Genomic DNA, 23513 nt, shown 5'->3' with positions numbered 1-23513 from the left:
ACGGTAGAGCAAATATTTCACACATATTTCCAAATGAAATATTACATACCATATAAATCTTGGTAGTAAGATTTAGAAATAAAGTAACTAACGCTTATATTTATTGCAAGATGGTTCAAATGAGTTACAATCATTTATTGTTTGAATTCCAGTTTTGCCACTTATAATGTGACTGTGCAAATCACTTAGCCTTTTTGAGCCTGTTTCCTTTATTTCTAACATGGGGATAATGGGATTGTTGTGAGGATTAAGTGAGATACTGTCTGGAGAGGACTTGAAAGAATAAATGCTCAATTAATAGATATTACAAGTTCAGTGAGTAGAGGTTGAACCACATGGTCTCTAGTGTCTTGATTCCTTTTAAAAGAATGTTTTTATTGATTTTTGAGAGAGGAAGGGAGAGAGAGAGAGGGATAGAAACACCAATTATGAGAAAGAATCATTGATTGGCTGCCTCCTGCATGCCCCCTATTGGGAATTGAGCCTTCAACCTGGGAATGTGCTGTGACCGGGAATCGAACCATGACCTCCTGGTTCATGGGTCAAAGCTCAACTAATGAGCTACAATGGCTGGGCTCTAATGTCTTGATTCTAATTCATATATTTCCTAAAGGCAATTAAACATCTAATAACACTCACAATGATGCTTCTATATTCCTTTTAGTTGTGGTAGGAAGTAGGGGGTAATAAACTTTGCAAAGACATAAATTCACATAGAAGAGTTCAAAAACATCATTTTCCATCTCTTACTTTATATTTTATTAACATTCAAATTATTTTAATTTAATTGATGTCTTGATCCTCTTCTTTAGAACAAAAAAATACCTGGGTAGAAGCACTAGAAAAATTACCTGTGAATTTCATTTTCTTTCAAGTGGTGGTGTCCAAAAACCAATATGTCAGCTTGAAGAGAGGGAAACTTGTATTATTCATAGAATGATAAAATGGTTGCTACTCAAACTTTCCGGTAGCACCTATAATGCTTAGAGAAATGGCATGATCTCTGGATATTTATATTATTTTGATGTGAACCATATTTTACATTTTCTTAGATACTTCAAAAGTCAGCTATTGTGTAAGGAAAAATGGCTGAGGCTTGCTGATTTTATAGGAATGCTGAGATGCAGAAATTATGGGCCAAGGGAAATGGGATGCTGGAAAAGTCTCATTGAGACCTGATATGTATTGAGTTTCTTCCCAGAGTATAGCTCTGAAGGTGTTTGAGTATTTGTGTGAGTGTTGTTGTTTTTTTGTAATTCCTCACTGTTGACCTCTACGGGGCAGGGCATTCTGATCTTTGGTCCTAGATGTCCTGCTGCCTATTTGGCCTGAGACTGTAGTTTTCCCAATTTGCTGGACTGACTGGATTGGGTCCTGACCTGCCTCTGTCAACAACCCTGGACTGTATCATCTGCTGGAGCATCTGTTCTGGCTCACGTGATGGGCCCAAAGCCAAGGGCTAGCCCTATGCTGTCTACTCCATGCTGCCATTTGACCAAGTCCTGCTAAGTCTTTAGATTTAAATAGCTAGAAACAAAATCTCCTAAATGACCTGTAAAAGGTGGTGGGGTGTTTATACTCAAAGTAGAAAGGGCCAAAAAAACTGGTAAATTCAGGGCATAGTAAAATTCTGATCAGGAAGTCCCCAGAGAGGTTCAGGGAGGGTGCTCAGAACAAACTTGTCTTGGGGGGAGTGGAATCTAAACACAATACACTTGTGCTAACTTCATCTCAAAGGACCGGAGAAGTTCAGGAGGTAATTGTGCTTGTCTGAGAATTGTGCTTGAGGTGTAATAAAATGAATAAATCCACAGAATTTATGATATCCTCATGCTTGGTTGTCTTTATAAAATTCTAAAGATGGCTGCAGACAGATTCTACAGCAGGGTCTATCAGCAATGCTTCTTTGTTCTAACAGGTCAACGCCAAGGTTCTGACACCCTGCCAGGCAGGCCAGGCTCTAAGGGGATCAAGAAAACCAGATTTGTCCTAGCCAGTTTTGCTCAGTGGATAGAGCACTGACTTGTGGACTGAAGGGTCCCAGGTTCTATTTCAGTCAAGGGGGCATATCTCGGTTTCAGTCTCAATCCCTGGCCCTGGTCTGGGCGCTTGCAGGAACAACCAATTGATGTGTCTCTCTTACATCGATGTTTCTCTCTGTCTGTCCCCCTCCCTCCCACTCTCTAAAAAATCAATGAAAAATATCCTTGGGTGGGGATTAACAAGAAAAAGAAAATGAGATTTAGTCCTTTTCTATCCCTCCATTATTTGCCCTTTTTTCTAAACTCTCAGGATTCCTCCCAATTCATTAAGGAACAGTCTTCTCTTGTCTTCTCATTGTCCATTGTATCTTTGCTATCAAGTTACCCAAATGGACAGAGCTTCCTGGACGAGTCTCATGTACTAGAACTATTCTCATCTCTTGCTTCTTTCCTTTCTACCCCAGGAATCAAACACATAAACAAAATCACCCATTCTTGTTTCATTCCCTTTCCTTAAAACCTTTAGATTCCTTTCCTTAAAACCTTTAGATTTTGCTTCTCTCTGACAAGATATAAGACAGTCCATAACGATTTCAAAAAATTCAATAAAACTTACAGTTAAAAACTCTGCTGCTCGCTTCGGCAGCGCATATACTAAAATTGGAACAATGCAGAGAAGGTTAGCATGGCCCCTGCACAAGGATGGCACACAAATTCCTAAAGCCTCCCCACCCCCGCCAAGAAAAACTCTGTGTATTTTGTTATCCAACAAACTTCCAAATTAGGAAACCTTGATTTTTTTTATAGAGTGTGCAAACTGGATGAAACAGCTCAGACATGATAGAGGTTTCTTTCTCTATTGTGTTCAAAAATAGAAAGCGGGTATTTCTAATTGATGGGCAGCTCCAAGCAGACATTCAGGTACCCAGGCTCCTTTTAACTTCTACTTTCCACACTTGCCATGCATCAAGCTAGCATGGGGTGGGGGAGCGTGAAGCAGCACATGGGGAAGTTTTTATGGGCCAAACTCACATCCCAATTGCAAGGGTGACTGGAAAATGTAGACAGGTGTTTGCCCAGAAAGCAGTTTCTCCCACAACTCTTAGCGTTTAATGATAGGAACATTTTCTTCTCTCCTAATAAACCAACATGCTTTATTTTGAAAATTAAGGAGAGTCATGTGCCTAATGGTGTTTTGTGTTCTGCCTTAGCTGCCAAGAAGTTAAAAGCTAAATTTAGTGTTCAAGTGATAGAACTATTTTTAGCACAGATTTTTCTGGGACAATTATCTGTTATTTTCATTATATGACTCTTGTTCTTTTATCTTGGCCTTAATGGTCCAACTGCCTATGAACCTTCTGTTATAACTGAACTAGAACTCTTTCTGGAAATCAGTGGAGGTAAAATGATGAATACAAATTTAATTTATTTCAAGTATGGTAAGATTTTATAAAGCACTTCTGTAAGTCTTTTGACATTTGATCCTGTCACCGACCTGGAATGTAGTCAGGGCAGACATTTTTATTTGCCATTTACACATAAGCTCAAAATGTTTAATGGAATTACCCATGGAGCAGACAGAGCTAGGGCTCTGAGGGTAGATTGTCAACTCTCCAGCCCATTGTATGGCATGGCTGCCACAAACAACCTCTCTTTAGGATGTTGCTCTAAGGACTAGGATAAGGGCTTCATTAACAAAACAAGCATGCTACGTTACTAACACACAGGCACGTGTCTTGGTAACTTGGAATTAATGTGTATTCAGCAAATAAGCAACAATTCCTACAATGAAATCAATGCAGAGAAAGAATGGAAGAATAGAAGGAAAACATAAGAATAACCCATTACTTTTTTAAAAATTATATTTTCCTGTCTAAAGGCATTTCAATGAAGACTGTGTGAAGGCAAACAGGTAAAGCTTAATTTATAACTCTATTACATAGTGCACAGTGCATTCAGCAGCCTCAGTCAATTCATCACCTACTGAACACGGGCAGCGGGTCAGAGCATTTCTCGCCCTGATGCCCTTAGTGGAATCAAAAACCCTATTTTGATGGCAGCAGAAAATCAGTGAGGCTCGGCAGGTCCTTCTCCTCAGCATTAGGTAATAGCGTGAAGACAAATCCAATTCCACTGCAGCTGGCACAATTGGAAATGACAGGGGACTCTTTGGTGGTTTCACCTGACTTGTTAGAATTCATGGGTGAGGTGAGCCAACAATGTCATCACCAAAACACAGGAAGTGAAGTTGTGTGTCAACACGTGAAAATTTGGTTTTCTTGAACATTGTGGTCTTTGTGCTGAATTTTGTGACAAGTTCTAACAGCTTCATGCCTTTTCCAGTTTCTCTGTGTGCTTTTGGAACAGGTGCTTATAAAACTTAATGAGGATCAGAGCGGGTGATGAGGAGTGCTTTTTGTGAACAAATAATTTAACCTTGAGCTTTGGCCAGGCCTGGAACAGAAAAGGAAACCACAAAACTTGTTATGAAGGAGAGAGAAGGAAAGCAAAGATGCTTATTGCTATTCATTTGTGGTGCATTGACGTAGCCAGACCTATAGACCAAATCCTACTTTTTCAAATTTACTAAGAATTAAAAGGAAACAAGAAAACAAAGAACTGTAATTTGTACCGTTTTGATGTCACATTTCTCACATATTGCCAAGTATAGCATACCCAATGATGACACAAGACCCCACCAACTCTATTGCTAAAAATAGGAAGCCTCTGTATTTTCCTTTTAATTGAAGAGTTTGGTGTAGATTCTCTAAACTTTCTCCCAGCTCTAAAATGCAAGAATTCAGGATACATTAAATTCTTTGACTCAACTTATGGTTTCTAACAGGAGGACAGCAGCCCAAGTGCCCAGCAGTAGATGAGTGGACAAAAAAGCTGAGGTGTATTTATACAATGGAATACTATACGGCTGTAAAAAGAAGGAAATCTTACCTTTTGTGACAGCATGGATGGGCCTGGAGAGTATTATGCTAAGTGAAGTAATCCAGTCAGAGAAAGACAAATACCCATATGATCTCACTTATATGTCGAATCTAATGAACAAAATAAACTGATGAACAAAATAGAACCAGAGGCATGGATACATGGAACAGACTGACAGCTGTGGGGGGTGGGGGGTGAAAGAAGGTGAAGGGATTAACTAAAGAACATAAGAGCATAACCCATAGACACAGAGAGCAGTGCGGTGATAGTCAGAGGGAAAGGGAGGTGGAGGCTGGGTGGAGGTGGGCAAAGAGGGGGGCCTGGAATGAAAAGAGACTTTGCTTGGGGCGATAGGTGCACAATGCACTATGCAGATAATGTTTTATTGAGTTGAACACTTAAAACCTGTATGGTCTTGTGAACCAATATCACCCAAACAAATTCAGTTAAAATATTAAAAACACACACAATTAAAATTGTTTTTAAAAACAGTGTATGCTTAACCTTCTGTAGTGATATTTCCAAATGAAGATCATTGAAGCTCAATTGTCTCTTGGTTGCACCAGTCCTCTGGTCAGGCTCTTGCCCCCAAGTTCCTAGTTTAAACAAAACAGATGATAGTAATAAACTCATTTAGGTCTAAAGCAGAGAACTGACAACGTCCATAGAGAGAAAAATGATATGGATAATTACACATTTCGGTGATTATGATTATCTTTATTTAAAAGTGAAAGATAGATTTATTGATTTTTGTTTTTCCTGCAGTTGCAATTCAATTCTAATTTACCAGTTGGTAGCAAATCTAATTCTTGAAATTTTGGTCTAAGAAAGTTTAGTTCCAAACTCCAAATTTAATACAGAGATGTCAAGATCCGTGCCTTTGTTAGACACAAAATGTAAATTCCATTTATATTGGTGAGCTTTTGAATCACTGATAACATAATGTAAATAAAAATTAAAACCAACTAAAATCTATTCAAGCAAGCAAAAGGAGCAATATGAACCTTGGCTGGTAGACTAATCTCTCCTGTTCTGTTGTTCAGTCTCTCATGAATGTGCATTGGGAGGTGAAAATTGCAGAAGGTGATATAAACTGCTGCCTCTGTTTTGGAATTACATATCTAATTTGCTCCAGAAGGTGTTCATGGGGTTTGACAGCAAACACTAATACATATTCATTATCAAAATGCTTTGTAACCAAGGGAAGTTGAGGCAAGTGAAACAGAATGAAGCATGAGAAAGCAGCATGTTCATTTTAAATTTAATTACAGAGATGGAGGAAAAAATGCATGTTGATAGCACATACTAATTCAGCTGTCACGAAACATTACCCTAAAATCATGCCAAATATTTGGCAGAAGAAATGTTATTTATGGTGAAATGCTTGTTAAAACTAGCAGGTTCTAGGGAAGACAAGATTCTGAGATCCTATTAGAAACATTTTTTTTCGTGAAGAGAAAAAGAAACATTGCCGAATTCTAATGATCTGAAGTAAATGCAGAGGAAAAAAAAAAAAGATCTCAAACTAAGGAAAGATTTCTGAGCCACACAAGATTTCTATTTATGGATTTTTTTTTGACATGGTTAAAGGTTAAATTCAGTTTGAAATGGGGAAAAACAATAATTAGTGTGATTCTTGTGACCTTATTATAATCTTGGTGCCTCGACCCATGTGTCATTCATTATGACCAACCCCCTAGCCTCCCCTCTTAAGTATAAGTATTTGAAGAGCATAGACCTTGTCTGTCTTGTTCAAAGCTGGTGCTGTGAGCTTACAATAGAGTTGACATGGAACAGGCACTTAATGTATATTTGCTAAATAAATAAATAAACCTACCCTATGCTAGCTTGTGTGCTATACATGCTCAATACACATTTATTACTGAATAGATCAATAGATAGATATATAGATGGATAGAGGGAAATATTTCTCTAAGTGTCTTACAATTCATTAGACATTACTTTTCAGGAAGAAAATGCTAACCAATGAATAAGGGCAGTGATTCTTGGTCTGTGACATGCAAACACACTGTCAGGTTTGACAGAGGAGAAAATAGCCAGATTTCTGATCAAATTGAATTATGCTTTCTCCGTAGTTTTTAACTGGGACCTATATTCTTGTCTTGGGCAAGTCCTTATTGACCAAGTAGGAGAAAAGAAGAAAGTTTTTCTTTCATCATTTCATTATCCAATATTACTATAGGAAAATGTTAAGGGGAAAAACATAAACAACATTTCTGAAAGTTGGCAGGTTTTGAAAAAATTAAGTGTCTGCTTTGGGAATGTATTGCTCTCTTTTACTAGAAAGGATGTAAATGTTTAGGATTACTAGAACTATATTTTAGCAACCAATTGATGAGTTTTATGAAGAATGAGAAAACCACAACTTTGGGGCAATGTACGCAACTTGTATTTTTCTGAAGGAAATGTAAATCTGCTCAACCATCTCCAGAGGGGCGTTTGGCAAGATATATAAAAAACTTTTAAGAATATGTGAATTCTATGACTCAGCAATTCTGCTTCTGGGAAATTTCCCTCAGGAAATAATTGGGCAACTGAAAAAAGATGTATGTATAAGAATGTTTGTTGCTGGCTGGTTTACATAAAACAGCAAAGAATTGGAAACATTGAAAATAATAGGGGTTTGTAAATTGTAGGTCTTCTCTGTAGAATATTGTGCCACCATTAAAAATTATGATAAAGGCCCAGCCAGCCCTGGATCATTGGTTGAGCATTGACCTATGAACCAGGAGGTCATGGTTTGATTCCTGCTCACAGCACATGCCTGGGTTGTAGGCTCTATCCCCATTGGGGGGCATACAGGAGGCAGCTGATCAATGATTTCTCTCTTATCATTGACTAGAGGCCCGGTACCTCTAGTACTGGAATTCATGCACTGGAAGGGGGGTCCCTCAGCCCAGCCTGCCCCCTCTCACAGTCTGGGAGCCCTCAGGGGCTGGAGGCAACCCGGCGATCAGGGGAAGGCGACGCCCCCATCACACCTCTGCTGCTGCCACTGCCGGCAGTGCAAGCCTTGGCTGGCCCTGGTTACCTGAGCCTCGGGTGGCCCTGGGCAGCTGGGTAGCTGCCATTTGAGGCTTGCCTGTGCCTTGGGCCGGGCCGGGATGGCTGGGGGGCTGAGGGGACTGAGGGACTCCGGAGACAGGCGCACGGAGCGGCCAGACCTGCCTGGGGGCGGGCCCAGCCATGCTGCCTGCCTGCCATCCTGTCGGGGCTGAGGAGACTGGGCACTGCCATTTTGTGGCTGTGGGCGCTGCCATCTTTGTGATGGTCAATTAACATATCCCCTCTTTATTAGATAGGATGTTCCTATCTCCCCCTCTCCCTTTTTCTCTGATATCATTAAAGTATTTTTAAAAAATGATGATAAAGACCAGTATTTATTGTACAAAGCATAGCTTCCTGATGTGGCCTAAAATGGAAAAGCAGCGAAGATGTATATCATGACCCTATTTTGTAAATAACACACAGACATTTCTATTTCTATACAGAAAAAAATCTGGAAGACTGATGACATTATGGAGGATTTAGATTTGTGCTTATCTATATCTTGGATTTTCTATAGTAAAAACAGATTATTTTGTGCAAGATAAATAATTTTAAAAATGAACTAGCACATGCACATTGCTAATTGAAAGCACAATGATCTCTTCTTTAAGAAAAATAGGCTGTCAAGTTTCTTACAAAGGGTATATTCTTGAAGGTTTGCACTTAAGTTTCCTATAAGTTATAGTGAAATCCAAATTTTGCAAAGCTCAGAAGGGAATTTTACAGTTTTTTTCTTTTTTTAATAGATAGGCTGCTCACTAGAAATGACTATACTGAAGAAAAGCCTTTCTAGGCAGAAGGAAATGATTTTTTCGAGTATTCTTTGAAAGGGTTTCAGGGAGACAGGCAACTTTTCTAATGTCCTAAAGTTGTCCCTACTGAGAAAATCAACCAGACATTCTTGCAAGAAAAACTGGAGGAAATAACTGATTATTTTCTTACATAGAAAAATAAATTTACAAACATTATCTTAGGAAGGGTTGAATGAGAATATGCTTTCTAATGAATCTTACAGTTTTCACTTTTACCAGAAAATGAGTTCTAAGAGACAAGGAGTATTAAATTAGTACTTATTTATGTAGATAAGTATATATGTATACAAACATATGTATCAAGTCCTGGCTGTAGTAGCTCAGTTGGATGGAGCATGGTCCCAGTTGTGGGCTTGATACTGAGTCAGGGAACATACCTAGGTTGGGTTATATATAGGAGGCAGCCGATAGATTCATCTCTCTCTCTCTCTCTCTCTCTCTCTCTCTCTCTCTCTCTCTCTCTCTCTCTTTTAGCTATATATTCAAATATAGCTCAAAGATAAATTATTTTGCCACACACTATTGAATCTAATACAGGTTGAGAGTTTGTAGCAACTAAATCATAGTATACACAAGCTTATTTTTAGATTGAAGGATTATTTTATCTTCCTTTCTGTGGAGTAACCTTTTGCCAAGAAGGTTAAGATAGACATCTCCAACTCACCTGAAGTTCATAGACCAGCAGTACAAGTGGCTCAAGACAAGACAGAAACTACAATTCCCCCAGTGATGAAATGTAGGTTTTATATGCATGAAATGGTCTACCGGTCTTGGTGTCTGGCAATAGGTAAACTACTTTCACTGGGCTCACTTAGGATAGTTTATACTTGTGCCTGGAGAAAGAGCAGCTGAAACAGAGCGTACACAGTTTCTGTTTCATGTTATGCTCAAATCTAGCATCTGCTATCATAATGGCAATGGCTGTAGACATAGGGCTTCACATAATCCTGTTGTAGAGTCTCCTACACATATTCTTCTGCCCCACTGAGAAGTCTCTTAGAACCAGCTAGTTAGCAGCTAGGCAACCCTGATAGATAGAATCAGTTTACTTTGTTTGTTTTTATTTTAAAATTTTATTTATTAATTTTAGAGAGAGAAAGGAAGAAGGAGAAAGAGGGAATGAGAGAGAGAGAGAGAGAGAGAGAGAGAGAGAGAGAGAGAGAGAGAGATTTATTGTTCTACTTATTTATGCATTCATTGGTTGATTCTTGTATGTAACCTGACTGGGAATTGAGCCTACAGCCTTGGTGTATCAGGGCAATGCTCTAACTAACTAACTACCTGGCCAGGATGAATCAGTTTATTAAAATTAGTAATTCTGTACAACTCCAGAGGCCTTACACACACACACACACACACACACACACACACACACACACACACACACACACACACACACACACAAATGAATTTAGCTTAAATCCTCAGAGAAGAGTCATTGCTCTCATGACTTTGTAAAACCTTTAACAGAGAATTAACCCTTCTTGAATATAAATGTGCTATACATACATTGAATTATCAACTAGCCCTCAGAGCTACTTATTATATCCCTATTTAGAGGTGCAATAACTGAGCCTGAGGCAACCATACAACCACATAATCTCCTTACCACAGCTTGTGATATCCTATCTAATAAAGAGGGAATATGCTAATTGACCCTCACTGCCCCACTCTCAAAGATGGCAGCACTCACAGCCAAGAAGGAGGGAGTATGCTAATTAACTGCCATGCCCTCAAAGATGGTGGTGCCCACAGCCACAAGATGGCAGTGCTTAGTCCCCTTAGCCCCACCAGTGCACCTGCCTCTGGAGTCCCCCAGTCTCCTCAGCCCTCCAGCTGCCCAGGGCTGGCCTGAGGCACAGGCAAACCTCAGATGTGGGCAGCTCAGCCACCCAGAGTTGGCCTGAGGTGCAGGCAAGCCTCGGATGGTGGCCGCCCAGCCACCCAGGGCTGCCCGAGGCTCAGGTAACCAGGGCCAGCCGAGGCTTGCGCTGTTGGCAGTGGCAACAGCAGAGGTGTGATGGGGCGTTGCCTTCCCCTGATCACCGGGTCACCTCTGGCCCCTGAGTGCTCCCGGACTGTGAGAGGGGGCAGGCTGGGCTGAGGGACCCCCCTCCAGTGCATGAATTTTCATGCACTGGGCCTCTAGAATATATATAATAGAGTAGAATGAATGAAGTAATCCTAGTCCCAGAACATAAATGGGAACCACTGACAAAACAAGTTAATGCATTTGTGCTCTAAAGTTTGTATAAAAGATCACATACTTTAATTGTATATTTAACTAATTTATTAGAGTGACATGGAATTGATAAACATAAACCACATACTTATTGATCAAGGCATAATGGTTCTCTTTAATCTAGGCTTTTTTAGTAAAGGCAAATTCCTAAATTTTACCCAAAGCTATGCCAAAATCGTGGTTTTATTTTCAAACTTAAAGCAACAAAAGCTCATGAGTGAACAGTCAGTAACGGACCTGTCAGGTATATGATACAATTTACTTTTCTGTCAAATTTCTTCAAGTTGGGCATACTTATCAAATCTTCCCAGTGCATACTGGCATTATCAATGTGCAGAAAATTATTTTCATTGTTTAACTCATTTGGGGGAAGAAAATTTGTTTTATTCTTTGTTTAGGGTCTAGTTCCAATTTCATATTTCATAATATAAGAAAGGTTGTTTTGATATTTGTCAGTCTGAACAATTTTTTGTTCTTAGAAATAAAAATAAATTACTAGTTTATAGCAAGAAAATACTCTGAGTTCTAGCTTTAAAATGTTTTTAATGGGATACTAACATAGATATGAGATTGATTGATGTAATAATTTAAAATAAAAGATCAACCTTGACTTAGTTTTCACAGTTTACAGTTTTGTCTCAGATGGAGTGTTTTTGGGATAAGATTTCTTTCTCTACACTTAATATCTGGGTCACTGAAAAATTTCCATGTATCTAAGCTTTTTAGACTAAAAATAATTTAAGAAAGATAAGAATGATGGACTTCTGAGTAGTGCAAAGGGCTAGATACCAATTATTTCTCAGGAAGTTAATTTAATTAAAGGCCTAGATTAACTTCTGTTATATACTTGATTACATAGTCCTTGCACACATATCTCAGTTAATCTTTTTGTATTAAGATTTTACACTTCTTGAGGAATTTTAGGTTCACAACAAAATTAAGGGGAAAGTACAGATGTTACCCCTATATCCCCAACCCAAAACATGCATAACCTCCCTCATTATCAGGGTAGTGCATTTATTACAATTGATGAATCTACATAGACACATCATATGTAATCACCCAAAGTCCAAAGTTTATATTAGGGTTCATTCTTGGTGTTGCACGTTCTATGAATTTGGACAAATGGATAATGACAGATATCATCATTTTGATATTCAACGGAGTAGTTTCACTGCTTTGAAAATGCTCTGTGCTCTGCCAATCCCTCCCTCCCCAACCCCTCCCCCATCTAATCCCTTGGCAACCACTGATTTTTAAAATTTTTTTCTAGTTTTGCCTTTTCTAGAATGTCATGTAGTTGGAATCATACAGTATGTAACCTTTTCAGATTGACTTCTTTCACTTAGCAATATGTATTTTTAAGTTTCCTCTGTATCTTTTCATGACTTGATAGCTCATTTCTTTTTAGCATGGAATAATATTCTATTTTCTGGAAGCACCATCATTTATTTATCCACTCACCTTCTGAAGGACATTTTGGTTGCTTCCAAGTATTGGCAGTTATGAATAAAGCTGTTATAAACATCTATATGACAATTTTTGTGTGGATGTAGGTTTTCAGCTTCCTTTGGTATATATCCAAGGCGTGTGATTGCTGGATTTATGTATAATAAGAGTATGGTTAGTTTTGTAGACACTGCCAAACTGTCTTTCAAAGTGGCTGTACCATTTTGCATTCCCACCAGCAATGTATGATTGTTCCCATTGCTCTACATCCTTGTCAGCATTTGGTGTTATCAGTGTTCCAGATTTTGGCCATTCTAATAGGTGTGTAGTGATATTTCATCATTGTTTTAATTTGCATTTCCCTAATGACATGATGTGGAGCATCTTTCCATATGCTTATTTGCCATCTGTATATCTTTTTTTTTTTTTTTTTTTTTTTTTTTTTTTGCTGAGGAGATACACTAAGGTCTCTGGCCTATTTTTTAATAGAGTTGTTTGTTTTCTTATTGTTGAAATTTAAGAATTCTTCATATATTTTGGATTAGTTCTTTATCAGATATAACTTTTGAAAATATTTTCTCTTAGTCTATGATTATCTTCTCATTCTCTTGACATTATACTTTTACAGAGCAGAAGGTTTTTAATTTAATGAAGTCCAGATTATAAATTCTTTCTTTCATGATTTATGCCTCCTGTTATATTGCATCTAAAAAGTCATCACCAAACTCAATGATCATCTAGGTTTGCTTCTATGTTATCTTCCAGGAGTTTTATTGTTTTTCATTTTATATTTAGGTTTGTGACTCATTTTGAATTAATTTTTGTAAAGGGCATTAGGTCTTTGTCTAGATTTATTTTTTTTTATCATGTGGATGTCCAGTTATCCCAACAGCATTTGTTAAAAATATTACCTTTTTGTCATTGTATTTCCTCCTTTGTCACTGGACGGGGACTGGGCCAGAGCCAGTCTGCTTCAGGCTGGCCTATAATGTGTGGGTTCTTAACTTGGTGCAGGAAAGATTTCACATCACAAGTCCAGGTGATTATGAGGATACGTGCTTTTTTTTTTTAATTCTATATTGTTTAAAGTATTACATATGTCTCCTTTTTCCCCCATTGACCTCTCCCCAGCTTCTCCCACCTCCCAGCACATACTCTCACCCTCCTACTGTCTGTGTTCATTGGTTATGCTCATATGCATGCATACAAGTCCTTTGTTTGATTTCGTACCCACCCTCCCTCCCCCCTGCCTTCCCTCTGAGGTTGGATGGTCTGTTCGATGCTTCTACACTTTTAAAGCTGGGGACATGTAACAAAGAAAGAACTTAGGGTAGAAGAAGCAACAAGAGAGAGCCTAGGTGGTCCTCTGCTTTGGCTCCCTAGAAACATTATAGGAAAGAAGTGATGCTGTTAGCTCACTGGGAAGTGGAGGTCACAGTGATAAAAGTGAGCCAAGGTGGGGCTGCTGTTAGCTGGAAAGTTAGAGAAAAAGGGGGCCTTGAAGACAGAGTCAGGGGGTAAGTCCAGGACAAGCTGCCACTGCCCATTGCTCTCCTGGTTGCAAGTCTCCAGGAGAGTCTTAGAGTTAGGAGGAAGTAAAAAGTTCAGGCCAGGGAAGAATATGGACATGCTCTAAAGCAAGACCACACTGGGACTTTGTCTTGAAAGTTTTTATCTTTCTTCTATGGGTGAGAATCTTAGAGGAGCGTTTCAGTAGAATATTCATCAGCTTTCCAGGTGTGTTTTTAATATGTCAATGCATCAAAATAGGGGAGTTTGGGATTTTTCTTTGGTCTGCTTTACTGTTTTTACTTTTATCTTTGATCTGTCTGGCTCTAAATATGTTTTTGTTATTTGTTCCCCTGACTTTATCTGTCCTTGGATTTAGCTAGCACAAGTGGCATTAATTGGGTCTCTGTTTTTTATCTCCCCAACCATGATGATTTAAGCTATGTCTTCTCTGCTTAGGGAGAAGAGGTATAAAACATTTGTTCTCAAGTGTCCTTGGTTAGAGAAGATAAGGTCTTCTATTTGTTGATTCTTATGCCAATACCAGACTGTCTTGGTTACTATAACTTTAAGTTGAGCAGAGTCAGTCCTCCAACTTTATTCTTGTTCTTCAATATTTTATTAGCTTATCGGGGTCTTTTGCCTTTCCATATAAACTTTAGAACCAGGTTTTTTTATCCATAAAATACATTTCTGGGATTTTGATTGGGATTGCATGGAATCTTTGGATTATTTTGAGTCTTCCTGTTCTTGAACAGGTACTCTCCATTTATTTAGTTCTTCTTGATTTCATAAATCAAAAGTTTGTAGTTTTTATCAGATAGATCTTATACATATGTATTTTGTTAGATTATACGTAAGTATTTTATTTTTGTGGATGCTAATGTAAATGGTATTATGGTTTTAATTTCAAATTCCATTTGTTCATTGCTAGTGCATAGGAAAGCCACTGACTTTTGTATATTAGTGTTGTATCCTACAACCTTGCTGTAATCATTCACTAGTTTCAGGAGTTTGTTGATTCTTTCAGACATTCTACATAGATGATCATGGCATCTTCTTATTAAGTGAGCTTATAGTATGATGTTGAAGACCAATGATGAGAGTGGACATTCTTGCCTTGTACTTGATCTTAGTACAAAAGCTTAAAGTTTCTCACCATTATGCATATTGTATGTTTTTTTTCAGACAGTCTATCAAGTTGAGGAAGTTTTCTTTTATCCTTAGTTTAGTGAGAATTTTTATCATGAATGGGTATTGAATTTTGTCAAACACTTTTTATGCATCTATTGATATGTCAGTTAATCTTTATAACAATTTTCTTGTGACTGATATTGCCATATTCATTTTATAGATGGGGCAATTAAGGTTCAGCACTGATGTAGCCTTCCAATAGTTCCCCAATTTCTGGTGGCGTCAGGATTAAATCTACAATTGTTTGACCTGCTCTATAATAGGCTGCCTCCCAGAGCTAACTGTCAACCTTTACTTTTTGGCTATGAACTATTAGGAAAAGTAGATTTTCTCATCGTGAGTCTCAATATACTAAACAACCTACCAATATTAAGCTATGTACTTTCTTGAAATATGGATGATTTTTATTATTCATGAATTCTGTATTTGTGAATTTGCCTACTTGCTAAAACTTATTTGTAATGTCAAAATCAACACTTAAGGCGATTTTATGAACATTCACAGACATATAGAGTAGCAAAAAACTTCCAATGTACATACTCCAGACTGAGGTCAAAGAAGATAATACTGTACTCTGCCTTCTTATTCCAGTTCTCTTACCATAAACAAGAATCCTATTTGTGGTCTATTTAGTGCCAAGTTTTTTGCATTTTGTGCTTTTTGTTGGTTATTTCACTCTTTATATGGCCCCGAAGAGCAATGCTGAAGTGCTATCTAGTGTTTCTAAGTGCAAGAAGGCTGTGATGTGCTTTATGAAGAAAATACCTGTGCTAGATAAATTTCATTCAGTCATGAGTTATAGTGCTGCTGGCCATGAATTCAATGTTAGTGAATTAATAATATACATTAAATAAGGTGTCTTTCAACAGAAACACACATAAAACAAAATTACGAATTGATCAGTTGATGAAAATACTGTGACCAAAGGCTCAAAGAAGTCTAACCCTGTATTTCCCCTAGGATCAATGGTTGAGTATTTGCTGATTTAGTGTTTGTAGAGACTTCATAAAACATAACTAACATGAATCACAAAAGTCAACTGTATATGTGTTCACTGTTCTTCGTGTGTATTTACAGAAGTGGACTACTTGCCCTTGAATTAAAGTTCCACTGTTGTATAATTTTACTGGTTGTGCTAAACTTTCTTCAGGGATTCACCCATTTTCTGTAAATCACTGAATTAATTTCCTATGGATGTTATAACCAACTATCATGAGTTTAGTAGCTTAAAGTACACAACTTTATTCTCTCACAGTTCTAGAGGTCAGAAGTTTCAAAATGGGTTTTATGGGTCTAAAATCAAGATGATGTCAGACTTGTCTTCCTTCTATAGGCTCTAGGGGAGAATCTGTTTCCTTGCCTTTTTCAACTTCTAGAAGCTGCCCACAGTCCCTAATACATAGCCCTGTATCACTCTGACCCCCATTTCCATCATCATATCTAATCTCTGACTCTCCTGCCTCCCTCTTCCACTTACAGGGGCACATGTTATTGAGGATGTCTGTTTGTAGCATTATCAATTATTTGCTCCCCTACCCCAAGTCACTTAAGTATAAAGTAAAAGACATTTTTCTTTGCATCTTGGAAGAATCGCTCATTAGATCCACCTTGGGGGTGGGGTGTAGCACAACACTCTGGTACTTATGATGTTTTCACTGTTGTCTTCTTTTTATCCCAATTTCTAGCCCCTAGAGCCAGGTCAAACCATCTGTATGTCTCGAGAAGAGTTTATGCAGAGGATGACAGAGATTGTTGGTTGGGGCACAAAGGAGGAATATGGGAAGCTCTTTGACAAAGTGGATGTGGCTCAAGCTGGCTTCATTAACTGGGACAAGCTGACTTCGTTTATGCTGTTAACACTTTATGAAAATGATGAACGAGCAAAGGCGACTTCTGTTCCCCAGTGGAAAGACCTTAAATTCCTCCCAGGGAAACACAAGGACACCATTCAAAAAGTCATTTTCTTAAAGAGTTCAAGTCGTTATCTGACCATCAGTAAGGAAGGTTTATTAGGAATCTGGGGAGAGAATTTAAAGCTGCAAGAAACATTTCCCATCACTTCAGATGCCACCAAGCTTAAACACCTGTGGGTGACAAGTCTGGTTTCTCTGGAGAATGTAAACAAGGTACAAAGTCTTCATACATAAATTTATTGCTTGTATAAGGGGACACATGATGGGACATCAATATCAAGTGTAACGCCAACAGTGACAGAGCGCTGCATTACTCTTTTGTGCCTCTCACCTGACCTGGAGGGAATACAGGTAGAGCCAAGGGAGCTACTCTGTTTTCCAAGCTGTTCTCTTGTGCGCCTTTACATGACTTGGCTGATGATTCAGATGCTTGGCTTTGTCTCCACTGTGGTCATGCTGCATTATATGCAGAACTGAGAGGCTATACAATGCATGGCACAGCTGAGTGCAATTACAGGGAACTGCTTGTCTCCTTTTGATGATCTTGACCACTGTACTAATCAGTTTCTTAAGTCTGATGTGTAGGGTCCACTCAGTCCAAATGTATTTCTATAACCATGTCTATGAGCAAGGTAACATACTGAAAGGAAAATCAGTTTGTGAGAGGATGCAGCTTAAAGAGTTCATGTTCTTAGTATTTTATATTAAGTAGATGGTAAATTTCACTTTAAAAATTTTAAAATCACACATGAGCATGAATAATAGTATTAAGAACCAATATTCACCCTTAACCATTTTCCAATTCACATGCAATCTTGTTTCATCTATACCTCCCCTCTTTGAAATCCAAATCATTCAATCATTTAATCTGCAAATATTTGGTATTTTTAAAATGTGTCTCTTTTTAGTATAATCATGACACCACTATACATTGAATATAAATAGCAATAATTCATTAATATCATTAAGTACCCAGTCATGTACATATTTCCTTGTCTTATTGTTGTTGTTTTTTTGTGTGTTTTTTTTTAAGTTGCCAGAATGTGACTGTTTATTGAAGGACAAAGGGAACTATGAAAACTAAAATAGGTTTTAATAAATGAATAACAACAGAAGGACATAGTTAATATTGTGTCTTTGGAGAAAGTAGTTTTATCACTCCTAAACCTCTGATTCACATTAAGAATGTATCTTATGTTTCATTGACAGTTTTAGAGAATAAACTATTTTCCCCACTATAGGTATTTTGTATCATGTAAAACATAATAAATTGCTGTATATTTTTAAAATTTATATGAATGGTATTATATTCTATCAACTCTTTGAACAGAACATAAAATTATAGACCTGGCCAGATAGCTAAGTTGGTTAGAACATTGTCCTGATACTCTAAGGTTGTGGAATTGATCCCTGGTCAGGGTACAATACACCAATCAACCAATGAATGCATAAACATGTGGAACAACAAATCTCTCTCTTTCTCTCAACAATCAATAAATTTTTAAAATTGCTTAAACATCAATATAAAATTACATAGTATGCATGTAACTCTTCATGCAGCCCAGTCGTTCTTTATTTTATTTATTTATTTATTTATTTATTTATTTATTTTTGCCCTTCTTAAAATTTTTTTAAATTTCTTTATTGATTAAGGTATTACATATGTGTCCTTATTGTTTGACAGTTAGTTTGAATCAAGATCCAAATAAATTTCAAACATTGTGAATAGTTGCTATGCCTCTCTTGTTCTACACATTTTCTCCTCTGTGTGGTTTACTATTATGATAATACTAGAGGCCAGATGCATAAAATTCGTGCATGGAGTGGGGGGTGTCCCTCAGCCCAGCCTGCACCCTTTCCAATCTGGGACCCGCTTGGAAGATGTCCCACTGCCAGTTTAGGGGATCAGGCCTAAATCGGCAGTTGGACATCCCTCTCACAATCCGGGACTGCTGGCTCCTAACCACTCGCCTGCCTACCTGCCTGATTGCCCTAACCATTCTGCTTGCCAGCCTGATCATCTCCTAACTCAGGCATCCTCAAACTACGGCCCACGGGCCACATGTGGGTGTTTTTGATGTTTTGTTTTTTTTACTTCAAAATAAGATATGTGCAGTGTGCATAGGAATTTGTTCATAGTTTTTTTTTTTTTAACTATAGTCCGGCCCTCCAACAGTCTGAGGGACAGTGAACTGGCCCCCTGTTTAAAAAGTTTGAGGACCCCTGTCCTGACTGCTCCCCTGCCAGCCTGATTGACACCTAACTGCTCTTCTGCCAGCATGATCATCCCCAACTGCCCAGCCCTGCTGGCCCGATCACCCCCAATTGCCTTCCCCTGTGGGGTTGAGAGGACTGGGGGACTCTGGCTGGATGAGGCGGGACTGAGGAGACTGGGGGACTGAGGCTGGATGAGGCTGGATGCTGTGGGGACTGGGTGAGGCGGGGCTGAGGGGACTAGGGGACGGAGGCTGGATGAGGCAGGGCTGAAGGGTCTGGGGGACTCTGGATGGATGAGGCGGGGCTGAGGTGACTGGGCGCCGCCATCTTGTGGCTGTGGGCGCCACCATCTTGTGAGGGCATGGCAGTCAATTAGCATATTCCCTCTTTATTAGATAGGATTGGTTTCATAAAATGATTTCAGAAGTGTTTCTTCCACTTCTTTTTTGGGGGGGAAGAGATTTAGAAGGACTAGTGTTGATTCTTTAAATGTTTGTGAAATTTATTAGTGAGTCATCTGGGACTAGAATTTTTTTGATTACTAATTTAGTCTTTTATTGTGTATCTGCTGAGTTTTTTATGCCTTTTAAGTTAGTTTAGGTAATTTTTGTATTTCTATGAATTTGTTCATTTAATTGAAGTTATTTGTTGCCATATAATTGTTCATGTATTTTCTTCCTCTTCTTCTTTTTTTAATACTTACCCAAGGATATTTTTCCATTGATTTTTTTTTAGAGAGAGTGGAAGAGAGAGGGAAAGACATAGAGAAATATTGATGTGAGAGAAACACATTGATTGGTTGCCTCCTGCATGCACCCTGACCAGGGCCTGGGCTGGGGAGGAGCCTGCAACCCAACTGAAGTATGTGCCCTTGACCAGAATCAAACCTGGGACCCTTCAGTCAGCAGGCCGATGCTCTATCCACTGAGCCAAACTGGTTAGGGTCATGGTATCATCTTATAATCTTTTCTTTTATTTCTATAAAGTTTATAGTAATATCCACTCTCTTATTTATGATTTTAGTAATGTGTATCTTTTCTCTTTTACTTCTTGGGTTAGTTTAGGTAAGCTTTGTCAATTTTATTGAAAAAATTGTTTGCTCTTTTAAAAATAGATTTTAGGATATTATCTGGCTTAGGAAGGTTTCTCACCAGGTTTTTATCAATTGAGTTTTGTGACAGCTTCTGCTTGCTTTGTAAAACATGGTTCATAAAGTTTCTGTCATGACTGTGTGAACCTGTAGCTCTCTGTGTCTTTGTTTTTTGTTTTGTGATTAGTCATCTTTTTCCCATGGATAGAAGTTGGTGAGTGTATAAAGTAAGAATAAAGAAAGAATGTTCAAATAACTTCAAAGGCAAATATTTTTTCTTGGTTACTGTTCAAAGTTAGAATAAAACACATTTGTGCCACTATGCAATACTTATGTAATGCTCTTAAGAATCCTTAGGGAATGATGTCTGATTTGGTGCTAAGATTTGCATGTCTGCTTTGCATATTGATTTCACTAAAGCTATCAGACATGCTTTCTGACTTTCCACATTTTTTCTTTAGATAGCAGTGGCTTTTACAAGTAAAGAGATTTGTTTTTATGATCTGCTGTCCAAAGAACAATTTCCTTGTCAATATAAACTCCAAGGCCTGAAAGGAACACCAATTTGCATGGATTTTTGGTATGACCCTCTTGATGCCAATGAATCAATTCTGTCTTTTGGGGACATAACTGGAAAGGTAAGTAAGGGAACAATAAGATTGAACACTATCTATTTAATTATCAAACAGTAGCTAAATATAGAAATAGAATGCAATGAGTGTGACCTTCTAATTGAAATGCTTTATAGATTATAAGACCATACATTATGGACATGGAAAAAATGGATAAGGTCATCACAATTTCTCTATTTTATTTTAAAGTTTATTGATTGATTGATTTGCGAGAGAGAGAGGAAAATGGAGAGAGAGAGAGAGAGAGGGAAAGAAGCATCTATCAGCTGCTTCCCGCCTATGCCCGGACTAGGGATTAAACCTGCAACCTGGGTATGTATTCTGACAACGAATGGAACCTGCCACCTTTTGATGTATTGGATGACACTCCAACTAACTGAGCCACACCAGCCAGGGCCTCTCTTCTTGCTTATAACAAACAATCTCCATTGTGGGTTTTCTTGACTATGTATAATCTCAATTTTCAAATTTAGACATTTTTTTCTTTTTTCATCATAGGATGCTTATAATCTTAAAACAAATATTTTTATTGATTTCAGAGGGGGAGAGAAAGATAGAAACATCAGTGATAAGAGAGAATCATTGATCGGCTGCCTCCTGCATGCCCCACACTGGGGATCAAGCCCACAACCTGGGCATGTGCCCCGACCAGGAATCAATGCCCAACCATTAAGCAATTCCAGCCGGGCTGGATGCTTATAATCTTTTAGATTCTAATATTAACAAACATGTAATATCAAATGACTAAAGTTATCTCTCATAACTCTTTCCAAATTCCTTATTCTGATTTTTATTCATAAGGTTTCAGGCTTCTTAGTACCAGCCTCCTGGAAAGTGATCATTTCCTCTACATTTAACAAAGGATAGATGCATTAGAGAGGGCAGCACAGAACCTGGAGGCAATGATTTCTGTCTTCCTATCAAATTCCACCCGATCTCTGTAAAATGACTATCTACTGAATGACACTAGAATATGGCTGTGAACTCTTAAGTAGTCTAATTTGAACAATTTCCTTTTGTAATTGTCAAAGATTTTTATTCTTACTGTTATTAATGACGAGTGTATCATAAAAGCAAATGAACCGCCCTTGGTAATTGCCTTGCTAACATTGTAGTTGTTCTGTCTTTTAATATAACTGCTTGCATCTTTTAAATAATATTGAAGAACTTCCTATTAATTCAATATCAATTTTTTAATGTTAAAGAATGTAGATTTTTCTTGCAACAATTTCTCTGCCCATGTGTGTTTCTCTTTCCATATTTCTCTCAAGGTTCAAGCCATTGTTTTCACGACAGCCTTGATTTCCCTGTTTGAGCGTCCCGCTAGAGCATGTGAAAATGAAGAAGCCACTGTGACCATTAACTGGGCAGAACTGCTCTCTGGGTATCACAAATGTTGCTATACGTTAGAGCACAAACTTCATCGCGGAGAGTGGGTCAGGCAAGGTACTGCATTTCCATAGTAATGAATGAAACGATCAGCTTCAACTTCTTCGTTTATATTCTTTGATGAAAATGTTTCCCACAAAATGTTCAAGTTTAGAAACCAGTAATTAGTTCTCTGGAGATTTTGTCCTGGACTCTTTGCTATCCCTGGCATACTAGCAGGATTCTTTCTTTCTTTTATTTCCTTCTAAATTATGCCTCATATAATTAATTCGGGTGAACTGTACACTCAAAACATCTCAAGAGAAGGGGGGAAATTGCCACAGAATCCATTTAACTTCGACTCCACTCTGATCCTAACTGGTCTCATCTAGTCGCTTCAAGATGCTTAATAAAAGGATTTAACAAATTCCCTCAAAATCACTCATTCGTTTTCTTTTTGCTCTCATGGGAAATATATTAGTTTGACTGCCTTCAAAATGGAATCTTCTTAATTACCTTTTCTACTTTTTTCTCTTTTTTGATATAATGACCGAGTTTCTCTGATCTAGAGTACTTAAGTGACATTTCTCTGTGTGATAGGATTAGTTATAAAACAGAAACTATGGAAAGCCTGAACTTTCATAAACCTAGTCACCAATGAGTTTATTAGTTTCACAATATGACTAATTTTTACAAAATTTGCATCTGATGGTCAAGATCCAGGTGTGCAGTGTCCACTCTAATATCTCCGTGGGTCTGGACATTGAGGACTATGGTAATTTTCTCATTACTAAATTGCTACACTAAATAATGTCCACGGAGAGGAGTGGAAACTCACACTCTCATTGACTGCATTGTAGGTCTATTTCTAATTTGCTTTGAAGAATAAACAGTCAAAATGGACCCAACCGTTGGCTCTTATGGTAGTTTTACACTTTTTGGGTTTTAGGAGGTTGGTGATTCTTTAATGCATGATCCACAATAATAATATTTCATAGGAAAACCTATAGATCCTGCATTTTTCCTTCAGTATAAATCATACCATGTCTTTGGTACCTTCTACCCATCCTTTAATTATGGCAGGATATTAACAGTG

The 23513-nt window shown here is 38.0% G+C and overlaps 1 protein-coding gene across 1 annotated transcript in view; it reads left to right on the top strand.

Moving 5' to 3' along the window:
* WDR49 (WD repeat domain 49) overlaps window positions 1-23513 on the top strand; it is a gene marked incomplete at both ends in the record, with an annotated part of 136072 nt that overhangs the window by 5384 nt on the left and 107175 nt on the right. The window contains 3 exons of the mRNA XM_079767267.1: window positions 16883-17323; window positions 20879-21055; window positions 22321-22495. Coding sequence (XP_079623393.1) covers window positions 16883-17323; window positions 20879-21055; window positions 22321-22495 — 793 coding nt within the window. The remainder of the gene's footprint in view (window positions 1-16882; window positions 17324-20878; window positions 21056-22320; window positions 22496-23513) is intronic.

Source organism: Cnephaeus nilssonii, assembly GCF_951640355.1.
Source record: "Cnephaeus nilssonii genome assembly, chromosome: 3".
Taxonomy (NCBI): domain Eukaryota; kingdom Metazoa; phylum Chordata; class Mammalia; order Chiroptera; family Vespertilionidae; genus Cnephaeus; species Cnephaeus nilssonii.
Note: the sequence above shows the minus strand (reverse complement) of the source record. Positions and strands in the feature narration are given on the sequence as shown.